The 18,422-nt window shown below is 38.0% G+C and overlaps 1 protein-coding gene across 1 annotated transcript in view; it reads left to right on the plus strand.

Annotated features, from left to right (window-relative positions):
* LOC124617449 (formylglycine-generating enzyme) overlaps positions 1–18,422 on the plus strand; it is a 115,460-nt gene that overhangs the window by 68,532 nt on the left and 28,506 nt on the right. Inside the window, exons 2-4 of the mRNA XM_047145264.1 lie at positions 46–217; positions 11,054–11,237; positions 17,805–18,005. Of these exons, the coding sequence (XP_047001220.1) occupies positions 46–217; positions 11,054–11,237; positions 17,805–17,981 (533 nt within the window). The 3' untranslated portion in view covers positions 17,982–18,005. The remainder of the gene's footprint in view (positions 1–45; positions 218–11,053; positions 11,238–17,804; positions 18,006–18,422) is intronic.

Here is an 18,422-nt window from a genome sequence, read left to right on the forward strand (position 1 = left end):
TTAGTGCTTCATTCTTAGAAGTAATTTTCAGTTTGTATGTTTCAGACCGTATGGATCATCCGGTGATCCATGTGTCCTGGAATGATGCTTCAAAATACTGTTCTTGGGCACAGAAAAGATTACCAACTGAAGCTGAGTGGGAATACGCCTGCCGTGCTGGACTCAACAATCGTTTATATCCTTGGGGCAACAAGATTCAGCCTCATGGTGAGCATCGGTAAGTACCAAGCTGTTTTTGTATGTCTGTAATGAAAGGAAAGAAAATGTAACTGTTGTGCTGTTAGTGAAGATAAATCATCTCCTTCTTTGCAGTGTAAAGGCATTGTATTGTTATTTGTCTGTGTGTAATTTTTCATGGTGAACATTTCATGAGCGAGTTACTGAGCCACAGTCAGAGATGAAAAAACAAGACAGCTGGGTTCTCTGAAGAAGAGATCTGTTGGACAGAAAGTGGGCACATATTGTGTAATGGTAAGAAAAGAGCTGTATGAAAAAATACAAAGATATTCATTACCCTTTGGCTCTTTCTGTACGAATGGAGTGGGGAAGGTAGCTACCATTAACCATATTATACAGCTTGTATTCTGTTTACTGTCAAACAGTAATCTACAGCTTACCAACATAGAAAAAGTTGAAAAATACCAAATTAAAGGTTTATCATCATTTGAGAAATTTGTTGTAGTTAATACTGCATTGCAGTATATCCAAGATTTCTGTATACTTGTGTTCCATAGATTCTGAAATTAATGGGTTATTTGTGGAAGGTCATACAGAGTAGCTAACATGTCACTTTCCAATACTGTAGAAGACTTGACACCTGTAAATGTTTGTGGCAAAGTGCAAAGGTGCTCCTATCATTCCCTACAATGTACTTGTTTCCCGGTTTCCGTTGTTTTTTGTTTCTCCAGTCTCCATATTGCAAATCTCTACTTCGCTTTCCTTCATCTACATCCTGTTTCCATGGCCTGTTTATCTTTTTGTGAAGGTATCCACTGCCATATATGTTTCAGCCACCTTGTACAATCCATCTTTTAAAGATGCCCATACCAAAGTAGCCTTTTTGTTTCAGTTGTGTATATGATAGTCTCTAACTGCAATTTCCCTCCATATTTCCACATTTCTTATGTGATCCAAGCTTGATATTCATCTAACTACTTCCCCAGTAGTCTATTTCTGTTGCAGGAACCTTTGTTTATATCTTTTATTAATTTCCCAGATTTCTGACACATATATTGCAGTACTTTCCGTAGTTGTATGGTATATTACTTTTTTAATTTTGATTGTTAGTTTTTGTTCCATGAAATAGAATTTAACTGTCTGATTGTCTTCTTGCCTTGTTCAACTTCATTTGCGTTCTTTCCACCAACAGATAATGTTACTCCAAGATATTTAAAAGATTGACTTCTTTTTTTGCCAGTTTCCAAATCCATTGCGTCATTTTTTCCCCAGTGCAAGATATTCAGTTTTAGCAAGATTTATTGAACAACTTTTTTAAAGAACCATCATCTATGGTATTAGCTCCTCACAGGAATACCCTCTAGAGTCTGAAAGTATAGAATGGGACGAGTTTGTTTTTCAGTGTCCCATGTTACTTGGAGCATATTTCCACTAAGATCCACTTGTAAATGGACTCTTTGCTCATGCATGTGTCACTTAATGTTACTGTATGTTTGGTGCACTTTGGGCAAAATAATTCTATTCATGGAGAGATCACCAAAGAGTTAAAATGATTCTCATGGTTATACCCCCAAGGGAATTTTAATTCTCATCATGCATACTAGTTTTCTATTTAGTTCACAGAGGTGTCAACAGTTCAAGACTCATTCTGTCAAAACACGTATGTACGATGAACTGAAGCTATACAGTGTACTTAAGTTGAGCAATAGTGTTATCTTCCTTCGTAGACAATTTTGCTTGTGCATTTTGCCCTTCTATACGTTCTGATTAAAAAGTTGGTAATAATTGTCATTTTACTGACATTTCAAATCTGAGTGCACCTACAATAACAAGAAACCTATAGAAAAATCTGCGAAAATTAATATTAATCAGAGTGAGTTGATTATTGTGCAACTATTTGGCTACGTTGAAAAACAGAGGTGATATGCATGATATGGTGAACCATATAATGAATGTCATTCATCCAGTCATTGAAACATTCATCTTCACAATAGTAAACACGGTCTCCCGTGGTAGAATGCTGAACTATGCTCGACAGCTGAAGGCAAGATGATCACATATTGTTTCCAAAGAGCCCTGCATATTAGTATTTCTTCATGATTTACTACTACTACTCCTCCAGTTCCAGAGACTTAATTAAGGACATGTTTCAAGCATCTGACTTGAAAAACTCTAGCATGTAAAACAATGTACCAGGCTCCTGGCAAAGATGTAGTAGTCTTTTATTGACACATAGTGAAGCATTACCCAGTGACATGGAGAGACAAAGATTTTTTTTAACAGTTGAATAAGCTAGTTAGTCTAGCTTTGTTGGTATTAAAATATTAAATCATTGTGCACAAGTAATTATCATTGGATAAAAACCATTCTTTGGAGATAATTCTCTCATAAATCTCATGTTAGCAACATTAACAGCACCTGCCTACTTATGACCTGTATAACTGTCATGTGTTGTGCTGCATATATACAAGTGTGATTTTCTTTCTTCTTAAATGCAAGTAATAATTTTAAATAATTGTTTCTGCTGAAATGAAACTTCTAATTAACAGCAGACTTAACTTATTTTTCAGCAGAAACTCGTAACAGGTGGGGCCCCTTTTAACAAAGGGTCTTAGTGATCCTATCTTTTCCAGCCTCCATCAACCAATCACTCTTTCGTTCCTGAAGAAGGAATGCATTGTTCTGAAAGTTCAAAGTATTATCTTCTGTTTTAATTGTTTGTGTGATCAGTACTGGGAATTGTGCCTCCTGGAGGAAGGTACTGGCTAGCTTTTCTGACTCCTGCTGATTTTAGTAATTTTCTTTGTTGTACAGCACATTCATTTTCATCACATTACAGAATCATTGTTAATAATTCCTCTGTTAAATTAGGAATGAGATTTAAAAATATGAACTATAAACACACATTGTTTCAGACATCATAGAATAATTTATATTTACAGAATAATTTACATATTTGGGTTAACATTTTGTTCAGTCCATTATTTTAAACAAATGGAAAAAATTAATTGATAAAATATTGAAATACTCATGAATAGATTATGCAGATGTGAGTTAGCAGTGAAGCATATAGGAATGAAAAATTAATTTCAACATGCCTCATACTTCATTGTGTGACGACTCCTCCACTCGTGTTGCTTGTGCTGTATTGATGTTTGTATGTTACATTTTAATGGAATGTATTTGTGAACAAAATAGCAGCTCCTAGCCTACCTGTGAAGTTGATCTCTCATTTAGCTGAGACTCAGAAATGTAAGTTATGTGCAGCATTTGTACTTTTCACAGGCAGCTGTGGAGAAGATTTTACTGGTTTAACACATTGGCTAGATTACCCAGTTTCCTCAGAGCAACCAGTAGGCATAGTAGTTATACATAATTAACTGAATTTTCTCACATTATTGTTAGGGAGATTCTAATAATTTTGCTGTTGAGCACCCAAAAGTCCCAAACCAATATTGGTTTAATGTTAAATGTTACAGGAAAGTACTTGTTGAATGTGACTACATAAAAGTTAAAAGAGACCACTCACCAAAAGACAGAAGCATTGAGTTGTTGATAGGCACACACAAAAGGAGGAAAATCTGCTAGCTTTCGGACTTATCCTTTGATTAGCTGGAGTTCACACACATGTGCCTATGCCCCTACATGATGCAGGCTATACTTCAAAGTCCAGAACTAGCAAGTGTCCTTTGGTCTGCCATTATGTATGTTTCAGTGACACTGCTTAATAATAAGTATGTATAATTTTGTTTTGAATCATCCACATTTATACTCGTGTGAACATTAACCCGAATGGTAACATTTATTCTTTTCTTTTTCCTGTGTAATTAGCCTGTAAATGTATGTAGCTTGGTTGATACTGATGTATTATAAGAGAAAATAATATTTATGTAATCAGGTCACCTTGCTTTTTGAAGATGTGGAAGTAGCCAGTAATATTTAACTAATGAACACAATTGTTGCTACTACTTTTTATCTGGGAACAATATGTTGCTTAGCTAGAGTGTCAAAATTCAGTTCAATTAAAGAGCAATTGGATAAAAACAAATGGTATGTAGATGGGAAAGATAGTCCTCAAAACTCATTCACATGTACTGGCATGTACCAGCATGCTCATATTCTAATGAGAAGGTAGACGACATCTACTGACAGTTACAGAAGATGATAAATAACAGCAAATCTCACTGCAAGAAGACAATGGGGGATTCTAAAATGAAAACTAAACTAAAAACAAATTTTACAGTCGAAAACTTCTGGCAAGAAATGTTGTGCTCATGCAATAGATCCTTGGAAACAGCTAAATGAATCTTAAAATGAGGTGGTTGTTGTTGTCGTCAGTCATGAGACTGGTTTGATGCAGCTCTCCATGCTACTCTCTCCTGTGCAAGCTTCATCTCCCAGTACCTACTGCAACCTACATCCTTCTGAATCTGCTTAGTGTATTCATCTCTTGGTCTCCCTCTATGATTTTTAGCCTCCACGCTGCCCTCCAATCCCTTGATGCCTCAGAACATGTCCTACCAACTGGTCCCTTCTTCTTGTTAAGTTGTGCCACAATCTCCTCTTCTCCCCAGTTCTATTCAATACCTCCTCATCAGTTATGTGATCTACCCATCTAATCTTCAGCATTCTTCTGTAGCACCACATTTCAAAAGCTTCTATTCTCTTCTTGTCTAAACTATTTATTGTCCATGTTTCACTTCCAGACATGGCTATGCTCCATACAAATACTTTCAGAAACGACTTCCTGCCACTTATATCAATACTCGATGTCAACAAATTTCTCTTCTACAGAAACGCTTTCCTTGCCATTGCCAGTCTACTTTTGATATCCTCTCTACTTCGACCATCATCAGTTACTTTGCTCCCCAAATAGCAAAACTCTTTTACTACTTTAAGTGTCCCATTTCCTAATCTAATTGCCTCAGCATCACCTGACTTAATTTGACTACATTCCATTATCCTCGTTTTGCTTTTGTTGATGTTCATCTTATATCCTCCTTTCAAGACACTATCCATTCCGTTCAACTGCTCTTCCAAGTCCTTTGCTGTCTCTGACAGAATTACAATGTCATCTTCTCCATGGATTTTAACACCTACTCTGAATTTTTCTTCTGTTTCCTTCACTGCTTGCTCAATATACAGATTGAATAACATCGGTGATAGGCTAAAACCCTGTCTCACTCCCTTCCCAACCGCTGCTGCCCTTTCATGCCCGTCGACTCTTATAATTGCCATCTGGTTTCTGTACAAATTGTAAATAGCCTTTCGCTCTCTGTATTTTACCCCTGCCACCTTCAAAATTTGAAAGAGAGTATTCCAGTCAACATTGTCAAAAGCTTTCTCTAAGTCTACAAACGCTAGAAACGTAGGTTTGCCTTTCCTTAATCTAGCTTCTAAGATAAGTCATAGGGTCAGTATTGCCTCACATGTTCCAATATTTCTACGGAATCCAAACTGATCTTCGCCGAGGTCGGCTTCTACCAGTTTTTCCATTCTTCTGTAAAGAATTCGCGTTAGTATTTTGCATGCGTGACTTATTAAGCTGATAGTTAGGTAATTTTCACATCTGTCAGCACCTGCTTTCTTTGGGATTGGAATTATTATATTCTTCTTTAAGTCTGAGGGTATTTCGCCTGTCTCATACATTTTGCTCACCAGATGGTAGAGTTTTGTCAGGACTGGCTCTCCCAAGGCCGTCAGTAGTTCTAATGGAATGTTGTCTACTCCCGGGGCCTTGTTTCGACTCAGGTTTTTCAGTGCTATGTCAAATTCTTCAAGCAGTATCGTATCTCCCATTTCATCTTCATCTACATCCTCTTCCATTTCCATAATATTGTCCTCAAGTACATTGCCCTTGTATAGACCCTCTATATACTCCTTCCACCTTTCTGCTTTCCCTTCTTTGCCTAGAACTGGGTTTCCATCTGAGCTCTTGATATTCACACAAGTGGCTCTCTTTCCTCCAAAGGTCTCTTTAATTTTCCTGTAGGCAGTATCTATCTTACCCCTAGTGAGATAAGCCTCTACATCCTTACATTTGTCCTCTAGCCATCCCTGCTTAGCCATTTTGCACTTCCTGTCAATCTCATTTTTGAGACGTTTGTATTCCTTTTTGCCTGCTTCATTTACTGCATTTTTATATTTTCTCCTTTTCATCAATTACATTCAATATTTCTTCTGTTACCCAAGGATTTCTACTAGCCCTCATCTTTTTACCTATTTGATCCTCTGCTGCATTCACAACTTCATCCCTCGCAGCTACTCATTCTTCTTCTACTGTATTTCTTTCCCCCATTTGTGACAATTGTTCCCTTAGGCTCTCCCTGAAGCTTTGTACAACCTCTGGTTTAGTCAGTTTATTCAGGTCGCATCTCCTTAAATTCCCACCTTTTTGCAGTTTCTTCAGTTTTAATCTACAGTTCATAACCAATAGATTGTGGTCAGAGTCCACATCTGCCCCTGGAAATGTCTTACTGGTTAAAACCTGGTTCCTAAATCTCTGACTGACCATTAAATAATCTATTTGAAACCTGTCAGTATCTCCAGGCTTCTTCCATGGATACAACCTTCTTGTATGATTCTTGAACCAAGTGTCAGCTATGATTAAGTTGTGCTCTGTGCAAAATTCTACCAGGCGGCTTCCTCTTTCATTCCTCACTCCCTTCCATATTCACGTACTACGTTTCCTTCTCTTCCTTTTCCTACTATAGAGTTCCAATCACACATGACTATTAAATTTTCATCTCCCTTCACTATCTGAATAATTTCTTTTATTTCATCATGCATTTCTTCAATTTCTTCGTCATCTGCAGAGCTAGTTGGCATATAAACTTGTACTACTGTAGTAGGCATGGGCTTCGTGTCTATCTTGGCCACAATAATGCGTTCACTATGCTGTTTGTAGTAGCTTACCCCCACGCCTATTTTTTTATTCATTATTAAACCTACTCCTGCATTACCCCTATTTGATTTTGTACTTATAACCCTGTATTCGCCTGACCAAAAGTCTTGTTCCTCCTGCCATCTAACTTCACTAATTCCCACTATATCTAACTTTAACCTATCCATTTACCTTTTCAAATTTTCTGACCTACCTACCTGATTAAGGGATCTGACATCCCGCGCTCCGATCCGTAGAACACCAGTTTTCTTTCTCCTGATAACGACGTCCTCCTGAGTAGTCCCCGCCCAGAGATCCAAATGGGAGACTATTTTACCTCTGGAATATTTTACGCAAGAGGATGCCATCATCATTTAACCATACAGTAAAGCTGCATGCCCTCGGGAAAAATTACGGCTGTAGTTTCCCCTTGCTTTCAGCTGTTCGCAGTACCAGCACAGCAAGGCCGTTTTGGTTAATGTTACAAGGCCAGATCAGTCAATCGTCCAGACTGTTGCCCCTGCAACTACCGAATAGGCTGCTGCCCCTCTTCAGGAACCACACGTTTGTCTGGCCTCTCCACAGATACCCCTCTGTTGTGGTTGCACCTATGGTACGGCTATCTGTATCGCTGAGGCACACAAGCCTCCCCACCAACGGCAAGGGCCATGGCTCTTTGGGGTACCCTAAAGAAAATGTTTGTATAATTCAAGAAATGAATCAGAAATACAGGCATTTAATAATTAAAATATTGACATGTGTCATTCAAAGTATGGAGAAAAGAGAGACATTTGTAGGTGATGGAGTTTTGGTAGAATCGATGCTGGAACAAATTCATACAACAGGCTACTATACTAATCGGTCTCCTATCTGTGATGCACAAAAATTCTTAAAATGGTCACTAAGCACATAGGAAAAAATTGGATTTTTAGTCTGTAAAAGGAACAAGATGATTTCAGAGTTAGATACAGCAGAAATTACCATTTACAAGCCATTACCAGAGTTATGGATTGGAACAATCAGTACAAATTACCACTTCATCTGAAATTCATAGGTTTTGAGAACGTTTGTGATTCACTTTGAACAAAATCTGTAGAGAAGACCTTTTAGGAACGAGCTATTAATTAAAAATTGGAAGAGGAATCAGCAAGGAGGTTCTCTATCCCCCAAAAGTATACTCAGCAGTCTTTTTAAATTCATGAGTTAATAATCAATAAAGGTATTCATGTTAATGGATCATATCTGAAACACCTTTCTTTGCTGATGATATTGTACTGTTTGGCTCAAGTGCAAGTAAACTTAAGCATCAGATAAAAAAAGTGATAGAGCAAGTTTGAAAATTAGTTATAATAAACTAAAATAATGTACAGTGATCAGATCAAAAAGAAAATAGTAGAATTTTATAATAACTGGGTGGACAGAAAAAGAAAAATAGGGGTGCTGAGCAAGTAACGAGGACATTGTTTGGCATTGCCAAGAGCAACAGGACAATGAACAAGTGGATCATGGAACAGACTTGAGTTGAAGACATAATTATAATTGTAATGAAAATGAAGTGGATCTTTGTAGGAAATGTGACTCTTTGAGCTATGCAAAAGTATGGCAGTTACTTCAGATGAAATCTGAGGGTATTCTGTTTATTGTATGACACATAATATACACAAAGTAATAAGGCCAGTGTTCAACTAAAATTAAGATACAGAAAAAAACTTTAAAGTGACATTTTAGTTCACATCCACTGAAAGATGTCATGCGTGATATTGCTGAATCTTCTTTCTCACAATGTGCCGTTTCCACCTGCTTTTAATTGTTTTGGTTGTTGTCTTTGGTGTTGACGTACTGTGTTTCTACACTGGGTGAAAAATGGGGTTGTGGATTCCGACGCTGACTACTACAAATTATGTAGCCGATAGGTGCACAGTTATGTTTCATTGTACTTTAATTTTCACTTTGCACATCCCCCAATACTACATAGTTATATGGCCAGTGCACAATTATTTAGCCTTCGATAAGCCTCATTATTAGTTTGCAGGCGAAACCCCCACATACTGCTACAATAGTTTCCTGTTCAACATCTACAAGCAGTAAAAGTCTAACCACAAAGTTCACAGTTGTTGAAGAACACTCAGGTACATATGGAGCAGACACTGTCATTGTTTTTACACATGGCCTAATTGTTTAACACTTGTTCCACAGTTAACACGAAGCATTGTTGTTGTTCTAATCAGCACAGGTTACTTGTCTGTAACTCGGCCATGGACTGACTGTATCGTGACCAAAAATTGGGCCCTTACATATCATCACAATAATCGGTGCTGAAACTACACATTGTTTACAGAAATTACAATTAACAAATATAGTTACACAAAAAATACTTTTGACAAAACTGTTAATTACTTTGGAATTAATGAAGGGCTGGTTTTGCTGACATGTTTTTGAATAGAGCTAAGTAGATACATTAAGATTACTAGTGCTCCGTCTTCCAAATAATTACAGTCATTACAGAATTTATATTTGTTTATACATCAACAATAGAATTTAAGTTATGAAATAGTTACTGATTTCACCCTATGAGTGGCCTATCGGGACCATCTGACCACAGTGTCATCCTCGGTGGAGGATGGGTATAGGAGGGGCATGGCGTCAGCACACTGCTCTCCCGGTCGTAAGATGGTATTCTTGACCGAAGCCGCCACTGTTTGGTTGAGTAGCTCCTCAATTGGCTGCACGAGGCTGAGTGCACTCTGAAACTAACTAGGAATAACCAAAATAAATTAGAATATCAAATACATACATAAAACTAAGTGCAAAATTAGGTCTGGTGTTATATTCTTTATCACTGAGGGCCAATCTTTCTCTTTCATGAAAATGCAGATAATGCTCATGTATGTTAATAGTAAATAGTCAAAAATGAAAAAAATGAATTTTAAGGAGGTAGATGTCAAAACAAGAAGGGAATTAAAAATATCCCAGCTTGCTTCGTCACAACATGGATACCTCCTGATGGAGACATTCGAAGATAAGTGCAACACTCTGATTTTCAGTTCCACAGCCAAAGGCAGCTGATAGTTGAAAATCACATTTTACTGATGAGGCAACACAGCATCCCTGGTTTGGGTATAATTTACTGAGTCTGGGAAAATGCAAAAAATACTCAAAATTCAGTGTATAAATGGTCATGGTTGTTGCACAGAGAGTATGAAGTCCTGGAGTGTCATGCTGCAACATTTACTAGCATTAAAAATGTGCTCACAGACAATTGAAACTATGACTTATTTATTCCCAATGTGTCAACTTAATCTTCTCTGCAATCCGTTACATACTCTAAACTTCAGTTATTTTAGATGAGTTGCTGGTCGGTCTGCACTTCCCACTACCAAGTTTTGTACAGGGGCCATTGATTTCTGCTTAGTGCAGTTGATTTTTTTTTCATATATTCCACAGTTTGGCACTCCTGTTCTTAAACCATGTGGCATACAATAAATGCCATGTAATTGGCATAAATCAGACATAACATGTCATTTAAACATGAATTCTGTCAAATTTGTTTACTGGATTTCAGTCTCTATGGTTAATACTGCTATAAATTTCTGTGGAGTTATGGGGCAGTCTTTCTGACCTGATCTAGTGGTACGTGTCATTGAAGTCACATCAGCTGCTACTAACTACTGCATTTATTCTCGATGCTGTGACAATCTATCTTCCTTGTGAATCTCCATTTTTTTAATGAATTTTATTAGCTTTCACACCTTGAGCTTGGAGCAGCCATGTTTATACCAATACAATTTATAATTTTTCCAGATATGCACAGTAGTACTATCTACATTCTACACGGTGTTCCTTGCAAGACTGCCAACTTACGGGATTGTTGCATGATATTAGAAACTTTTATTACAAATACCCTCTTTGTCATTGGTCTTCCTGTTATGAACATTTGTATTTACACAAATTACAGTTAAACTGTAAAAAATGGGTATTAAAATAATGTTCCAGGGTAAATATCTGGCAGGGGGAATTTCCAGAGCACAATACTGGGGATGATGGATATGTCAGCACTGCACCTGTTACAGCATTCCCACCAAATGCTTATGGACTACACAACATTATTGGGAATGTATGGGAATGGACAGCAGATTGGTGGCAAACAAAACATTCCACAGAACCGGCCACAAATCCAGTAAGTTCTGTGAACTAGATAAGATTATGAAACATTTCAATAGGATATGTCATTTTGCTATATTTTATGTTTATAATTTTTTGTTTCATAATGACGTTATGTATGCCCAAACATCAAAGTCTTCAGCACTCTGTGTAGCAAAATGCACACACAAGTCACTTGTAGTTGAGCGTGTTGATGTCCTCCTTTCAGATGTTACTCTAGCATAATCCAAGCAACACGTAATGTTATGATCTGAACAGTATAAGGTTTTTTAATCTTCCAGTAATTTCTTGTGCTTTCTAGCAGGTTTATTAAAGTACACAGGGATTTAGTGCTCTTCATAATTATCTTGAAATAATTTCTAATTTTATAGATAATTACAAAATGGTTTTCGTTATTTTACATTTTTACACATGTCTAATAGTTTTGACATACATGTGATGTAGGTGGTTCTGTCACTATCTGTCTGCTTATTAATTATGTTCCTTTGGTGTTATTGGAAGAATACCTGCTGGTTATCACCTTAGCTGACCTATTACTTTATGTAGTTGTCAGATTATATTCTTTATGTTAGTATTTTAGTGATACCTTATTTGACAGATAATCCAGCGATATTGTATGGTTACAGCCAGTTCTGTTTATCATTGCTGTTATGTAGATATTGATCATTGCTACTGTTATATTTTTTCTTCTTCTTTGTGTTATATCTGTATCTACATACTTCCTTTTTTATAGTTCTACATATTTTTTAACTTTTGAGTATCAGCAATATAAGGAAAAGATAAGATCACTGCTTACCATGAAGATGCCATGGTAAGCTGCTGACAGGCACAATGAAAAGACCTTACACACTGGCGTTTACCCAAAGACTTTGTCAGAACAGAACACACACACACACACACACACACACACACACACACACACACACACACACACCTTCATTCACACAAAGAAGCACACCTCATGCACAAATGACCACCATCTCCATTGGCTCGGACTCGACTGCAACTTTCACATAGAATGAAAGCAGCAATCTGGGAAGGGGAAGGGATAGCAGCATATGGGTAGATAATACAGAACAAGCTACCCAAATTTTACATACAGTGCCTAAAGGGCCAGTAATAAACATGCTGGAAGAGATGGAAATCTGTTTACATACATTCATACACCCAGAGAGAATACTGAATGAGCAAATTGAACTTAAACACAAACAAAACATAGGAAATTTCATAAAAATTATGTCAGGACAGTGGATAGATACATAGAAACAAATAATATCAAACAGCCAGAGATTGAATTATCCCTAAATTCACAGCAAGATGCAGATTAAAATAAGTGATACTGTAACCATAAAGCATTGTTGGGAAACGTGTCAACAAGCAGAAAAAAAAGATGCACCTGCAAAAATTAAAAAGGACATATTGCACAAAAATTACAAGAAAGAAATGTTTAATTTCATTTGTAATTTATTACAAATGAATAAGTAGGACTAAACATAGCGTCTATCAAAACTTGTCCACAAAAATAGATTACAGTGACAATATCTACCAGTCTCATGTGGACATGCAAGTAATAAGTAAAGTAAGTAATAAAAAAATAGGACTAACAAAATTTGTAAATAACATACAGGAAAAGGAGAAATATAACAGTAGTAATTGCTGGATTATGTCAAATAAGCGGTCACAAAAATACTAATACAAAAAGATAATTTGGCAACTGCATAAAGTAATAATATAATTGTATGGACAAAAACATCTACTCACCAAGTGGAAGCAGAACACACACATAAATGATGGTTATAACTAGGCAAGTTTTCAGTTCCATTGGCTCCTTCTGAAGCAGGATGGTTGAAGGGGAAGGAAGAGGGGCAGAGGAAAAGAACTGGAGAGGGGTAGATTTTGGGAAATTCACCCAGAACCCCAGGTCAGGAGAGACTTACCAGATGGGATGATAAGATCAATAAGTTTTGATAGATGCTATGTTTAGTCCTACTTATTCATTTGTAATCAATTACAAATAAAATTAAACATTTCTTTCTTGTAATTTTTGTGCTATATGTCCTTTTTAATTTTTGCAGGTGCATCTTTTTTCTGCTTGTTGACAAGTTTCCCAACAATGCTTTATGGTTACAGTCACATTTATTTTAATCTGCATCTGACTAAAAGAACATATTTGACAAGCAAATAGATGTGACCGAATCACTGATATCACATGGATATCAAAACCATTGCATGTTTGTAAAAATATATAATAATGAAAACTATTTAGTAATTACCTATAAAATTAAAAATGGATGAAAATCAATGTGGGTTTAGGCCTCTTAGAGGTTGTCAGGACCAGATCTTTAGCTTACGGCAAATAATGAAGTAGTGTTATGAATGGAACAGGGAATTGTATCTACGCTTTATAGATCTAGAAAAGGCATATGACCGGGTTCCTAGGAGGAAGTTATTGTCTGTTCTATGAGATTATGGAATAGGAGGCAAACTTTTGCAACCAATTAAAGGCCTTTACATGGATAGTCAGGCAGCAGTTAGAGTTGATGGTAAATTGAGTTCATGGTTCATAGTAGTTTCAGGGGTAAGACAAGGCTGCAGCCTGTCTCCACTGTTGTTCATATTATATATGGATCATATGTTGAAAACAATAGACTGGCTGGGTGAGATTAAGATGTGTGAACACAAAATAAGCAGTCTTGCATATGCGGATGACTTAGTTGTGATGGCAGATTTGATTGAAAGTTTTCAAAGTAATATTTCAGAGCTAGATCAGAAATGTAAGGACCATGGTATGAAGATTAGCATCTCCAAAACGAAAGTAATGTCAGTGGGAAAGAGATATAAACAGATTGAGTGCCAAATAGGAGGAACAAAGTTAGAACAGGTGGACAGTTTCAAGTACTTAGGATGCATATTCTCACAGGATGGCAACATAGTGAAAGAACTGGAAGCGAGGTGTAGCAAAGCTAATGCAGTGAGTGCTCAGCTACGATCTACTCTCTTCTGCAAGAAAGAAGTCAGTACCAAGACTAAGTTATCTGTGCACCGTTCAATCTTTCGACCAACTTTGTTGTATGGGTGGATTCAGGGTACCTTATCAATACGGTTGAGGTAACGGATATGAAAGTAGCTAGGATGATTGCAGGTATTAGTAGATGGGAACAATGGCAGGAGGGTGTCCACAATGAGGAAATCAAAGAAAAACTGGAAGTGAACTCTATAGATGTAGCGGTCAGGGCGAACAGGCTTAGATGGTGGGGTCATGTTACACGAATGGGAGAAGCAAGGTTACCCAAGAGACTCATGGGTTCAGCTGTAGAGGGCAGGAGGAGTCAGAACAGACCAAGGAGAAGGTACTTGGATTCGGTTAAGAATGATTTTGAAATAATAGGCTTAACATCAGAAGAGGCACCAATGTTAGCACGGAATAGGGGATCATGGAGGAATTTTATAAAGGGGACTATGCTCCAGACTGAACGCTGAAAGGCATAATCAGTCTTAAATGATGATGATGATGATGATTAGAAATAATGTACCAAAATTATTTACCCTGACTTATAGATAACTTGATGATGGCAGCTCAGCTGAAATAGGCCTACTATAAAAAAAAAGGGGGGGGGAAGAGAGAGAGAGAGAGAGAGAGAGAGAGAGAGAGAGAGAGAGAGAGAGAGAGAGAGAAGTCAAACTTAGCAGCGTACTTTGACTTATAATTATTACAATGTTCTTAAGTATATAATGTATCTACAATGTCCTTGACTATATATAACTCAGAAGAGATTTGGGCAAATGCAGCACATGTGTATGTATACTGCTACTTTTTCTAAGTTGGTTGGACGCTGTTCAAGGGAGAAGCACATTTGACATGCTGACAACACAACCTGACACTAGTCTTTTTGATTCAGTGGTTGTAGTTAGAATTTTCTGACCACGAAGCTATTATAACATAATTGATCACTGGTCATGAACACAAAGTTGATGACGGTAAGAATCTATTTCTGCAATTAGGGCAACAAGGAAAGAACTGCTTGAGCAGCCAACAGCAGACATTAGTACTAGCAGAGGCTTCAACAACAACTAGTAATGATAGTTCAGTCAATTTGAGTATGTACAGGACTGTAGTAATCTGTTACCATCCTTTTAAAATGTGATATAAAACATTGGCAAAGGAGTGTGGCTATAACAAAACTCATAAAGACTTCTTTGCACTTGAATTTTTCAATAAAACAATGGAAATTTTTCAGTAATCTGTATTGTCTGTGATGACCCAAGGTCTTCCCATTCTATACTCTACCCGAGCGAGGTGGCGCAGTGGTTAGCACACTGGACTCGCATTCGGGAGGACGACGGTTCAATCCCGTCTCCAGCCATCCTGATTTAGGTTTTCCGTGATTTCCCTAAATCGTTTCAGGCAAATGCCGGGATGGTTCCTTTGAAAGGGCACGGCCGATTTCCTTCCCCATCCTTCACTAACCCGAGCTTGCGCTCCGTCTCTAATGACCTCGTTGTCGACGGGACGTTAAAACAACACTAACCTAAAAATTCTATACTCTAGTGCTGTGATTGTGGCACTTAAGGTGAACCCACATATTATTACAGGTGACTGCACAGGTCAAAAATGAGGCATGTTCCCTTTTGAAACAGTTGAGTAAAAATTGGCAGAAGTAAACTGTTTGACCTCGAGTTTTTCAGTAAGCTGTCTTGATACCCACTTTCCAAAGTTCGTTGTTGATGATTTGAAAGTCAGAACAATGACTGATGTCGAAAGAGATACTACCATATTGTTGGTATCTTATCTATCCACTAAAACTATCTTTTGAGGTTGCTGAATCTTTTGGACCATGGTGGACATTGACAGTTGTCCGCTCCCTCTTCATCTGTTGCACTTATTGAGCCACTTTCAAACACCCTGATCCACAAATGAAAACTTTCTGTGACATGACACTATTCCTGTATTATTCTGAAAGTCTTCAGAGAATTTCAGCTCCTTTCAGATCATGGTTGAATGGAAGAGTGAGCTGATGAGCTGAGTCAGCCAGAGTTCAACATTGGTCTTTGGTTGAGTCTGATTGGTAGGGTTGGTGGCAAAATAGTGTTGCCACTGTGGGGACTGGGAGAAGGAGGGAAGGTCTTTAACATCCTGCATGACTGAATTTGGGAGGGAGAGGTGAGGCCATAAAAGGACCGATGATTCTGTGGGGCTAAGGCTTTTGGAGGAAAGGTTCACAACTGGGTTTCAGGTCTGTTTAGCTTCTGTATTCTGTGGGGTGGTTAGAGGGAGTTTTTGAAGGAGGGGTAAATGTAGTTGGCTATGGAGGATGGCTTGGTGAGGGGGGGGGGGGGGGAGGGGGGAGGGGTTGGGCATTATTGTAGAGAGGTGATGGATAGTGATAGTCCATGATGTGAATAGAAGGTGAACAGGTTGGAGAGTTTTTTGAGGTGGCATAGTGCCTGCTGCTCTAGTTCCTGGAAGGCAAGAGTTTGTGTGAGATATTATTCCAGGAATTTTGTATTGCATAACAGGTGAATTTTAAGACTGGATAGGTGGTATCGCAAGGTGGTTTGCAGCTGATTGACATGGTTTTGCAGGACTATGTTAGGTCTCACAGAATCTGAACAGATGGAGGTCGTTGTGGAAGGAAGGGGAGCAGCAGGAGATGGGTGATTGGATGGTAAGTCCATTTGGAGGGGTTCCATAAGCCAAGCAACCGTGCAGGAACAATATGTGGGACTGGGTTCTGGCTAGGCATAAGGAAACTTTTCTGAATTGACACAGATGGAAGGAGCAAGGATCCATGCTGGATGATACAAACACTTAAAAATATGTAAATATCATATAAATACAGGTGAAAAAATCACAGAACTATGCCAAAATATGTGGTAAAAATCACAAAAAGGATGGAACAGGTGATATATATGGGGAAACAAGATGAAACCTGTGAGAGTAGACAGATAATGAAAGGTGAAAACCAACCGAAATTGACGTGAAAATGCAATGAGACAAAAAAGTAAAAAAAATAAAAAGATTATATTGTGGGTCGCAGGCCTATGGATGGATAAGGGTGGGGGAGTTGGGAGAAGAGGTAAAAGGTTGGATGGCACAGGAAGGTATGGAAAATAAAACACAAAAATACTTGAGAATGATGCAGGAAGAATGATCAGTTTGAAAATCTCAGATTAATGATATTGGCAGGAGTAGAGTGGGACATTCTGGCCTCAGCAATCAGATTTTGTGGGCGTGTGGGTGTGTGTGTGTGTGTGTGTGTGTGTGTGTGTGTGTGTGTGTGTCGAGAGAGAGAGAGAGAGAGAGAGAGAGAGAGAGAGAGAGAGAGAGAGAGAGAGAGAGGGGGGGGAGGGGGAAGGGGGAGTGTGTTTTGTCTAATGTCACTGAAGGCCTTTCTTGCCAAAAGCTAACTTATTTGATTGTCTTTTTGTTGCACCTATCCGTAACTCAACATCTCCACTATATGGTGAGCAGCAGTCTATCGTTTTCATGATATTGTCACTAATAAATCTAGTGGTTATAATATTGAAAGTCTGTTCATACACAGTGTCTTCTATTAACTGGTTATGGATTCCACTTTTTCAGACGGGTCCTGAGTCAGGAACTGACAAAGTGAAAAAAGGTGGTTCATATATGTGCCACCACAGTTATTGCTTCAGATACAGATGTGCAGCACGGAGCCAGAACACTCCGGATAGTTCTGCTGGTAACCTCGGATTTCGCTGTGCTGCAACCGCACTACCTGAATACTTAAAACACTAATGCTTAAAAATGTTGCTACAAAAGGTAAGAAAAGTGTTAGATTTTAGAGGCTAGCATATTAGTACTTCTAATTAATTGAGAGATAGTATTGTTAGCTGGTACTTAACTTCAGTTGTAAAATGTTTATTACCAATTATGGACACATTTAAATTAAAAGGGACACGTTATATAGCTTTCAGAAATAATGATTTCTTCACTCGGGAAGGGAGAAGAGGGGTATGTTGTGGAAGTTTAAAAAGGAAGGGATGGTTACTCAGACCCCAGGATGAGAGAAACCTGCCTCAGGTGGATGGATCTCTTTCAACCTGAGGCCTGACGACTTGCCCTGCCTTTCTAAACTCCCCCAACAGATCCCTCTCTCCACTTTGATGACAAAACTATTAGTTCTGCTGGCTACGTAGTGTGTTGCCCTTACTTTCTTATTCGTCTATAAGTGACACA

Source organism: Schistocerca americana, chromosome 1, assembly GCF_021461395.2.
Source record: "Schistocerca americana isolate TAMUIC-IGC-003095 chromosome 1, iqSchAmer2.1, whole genome shotgun sequence".
NCBI classification, from domain to species: Eukaryota; Metazoa; Arthropoda; class Insecta; order Orthoptera; family Acrididae; genus Schistocerca; species Schistocerca americana.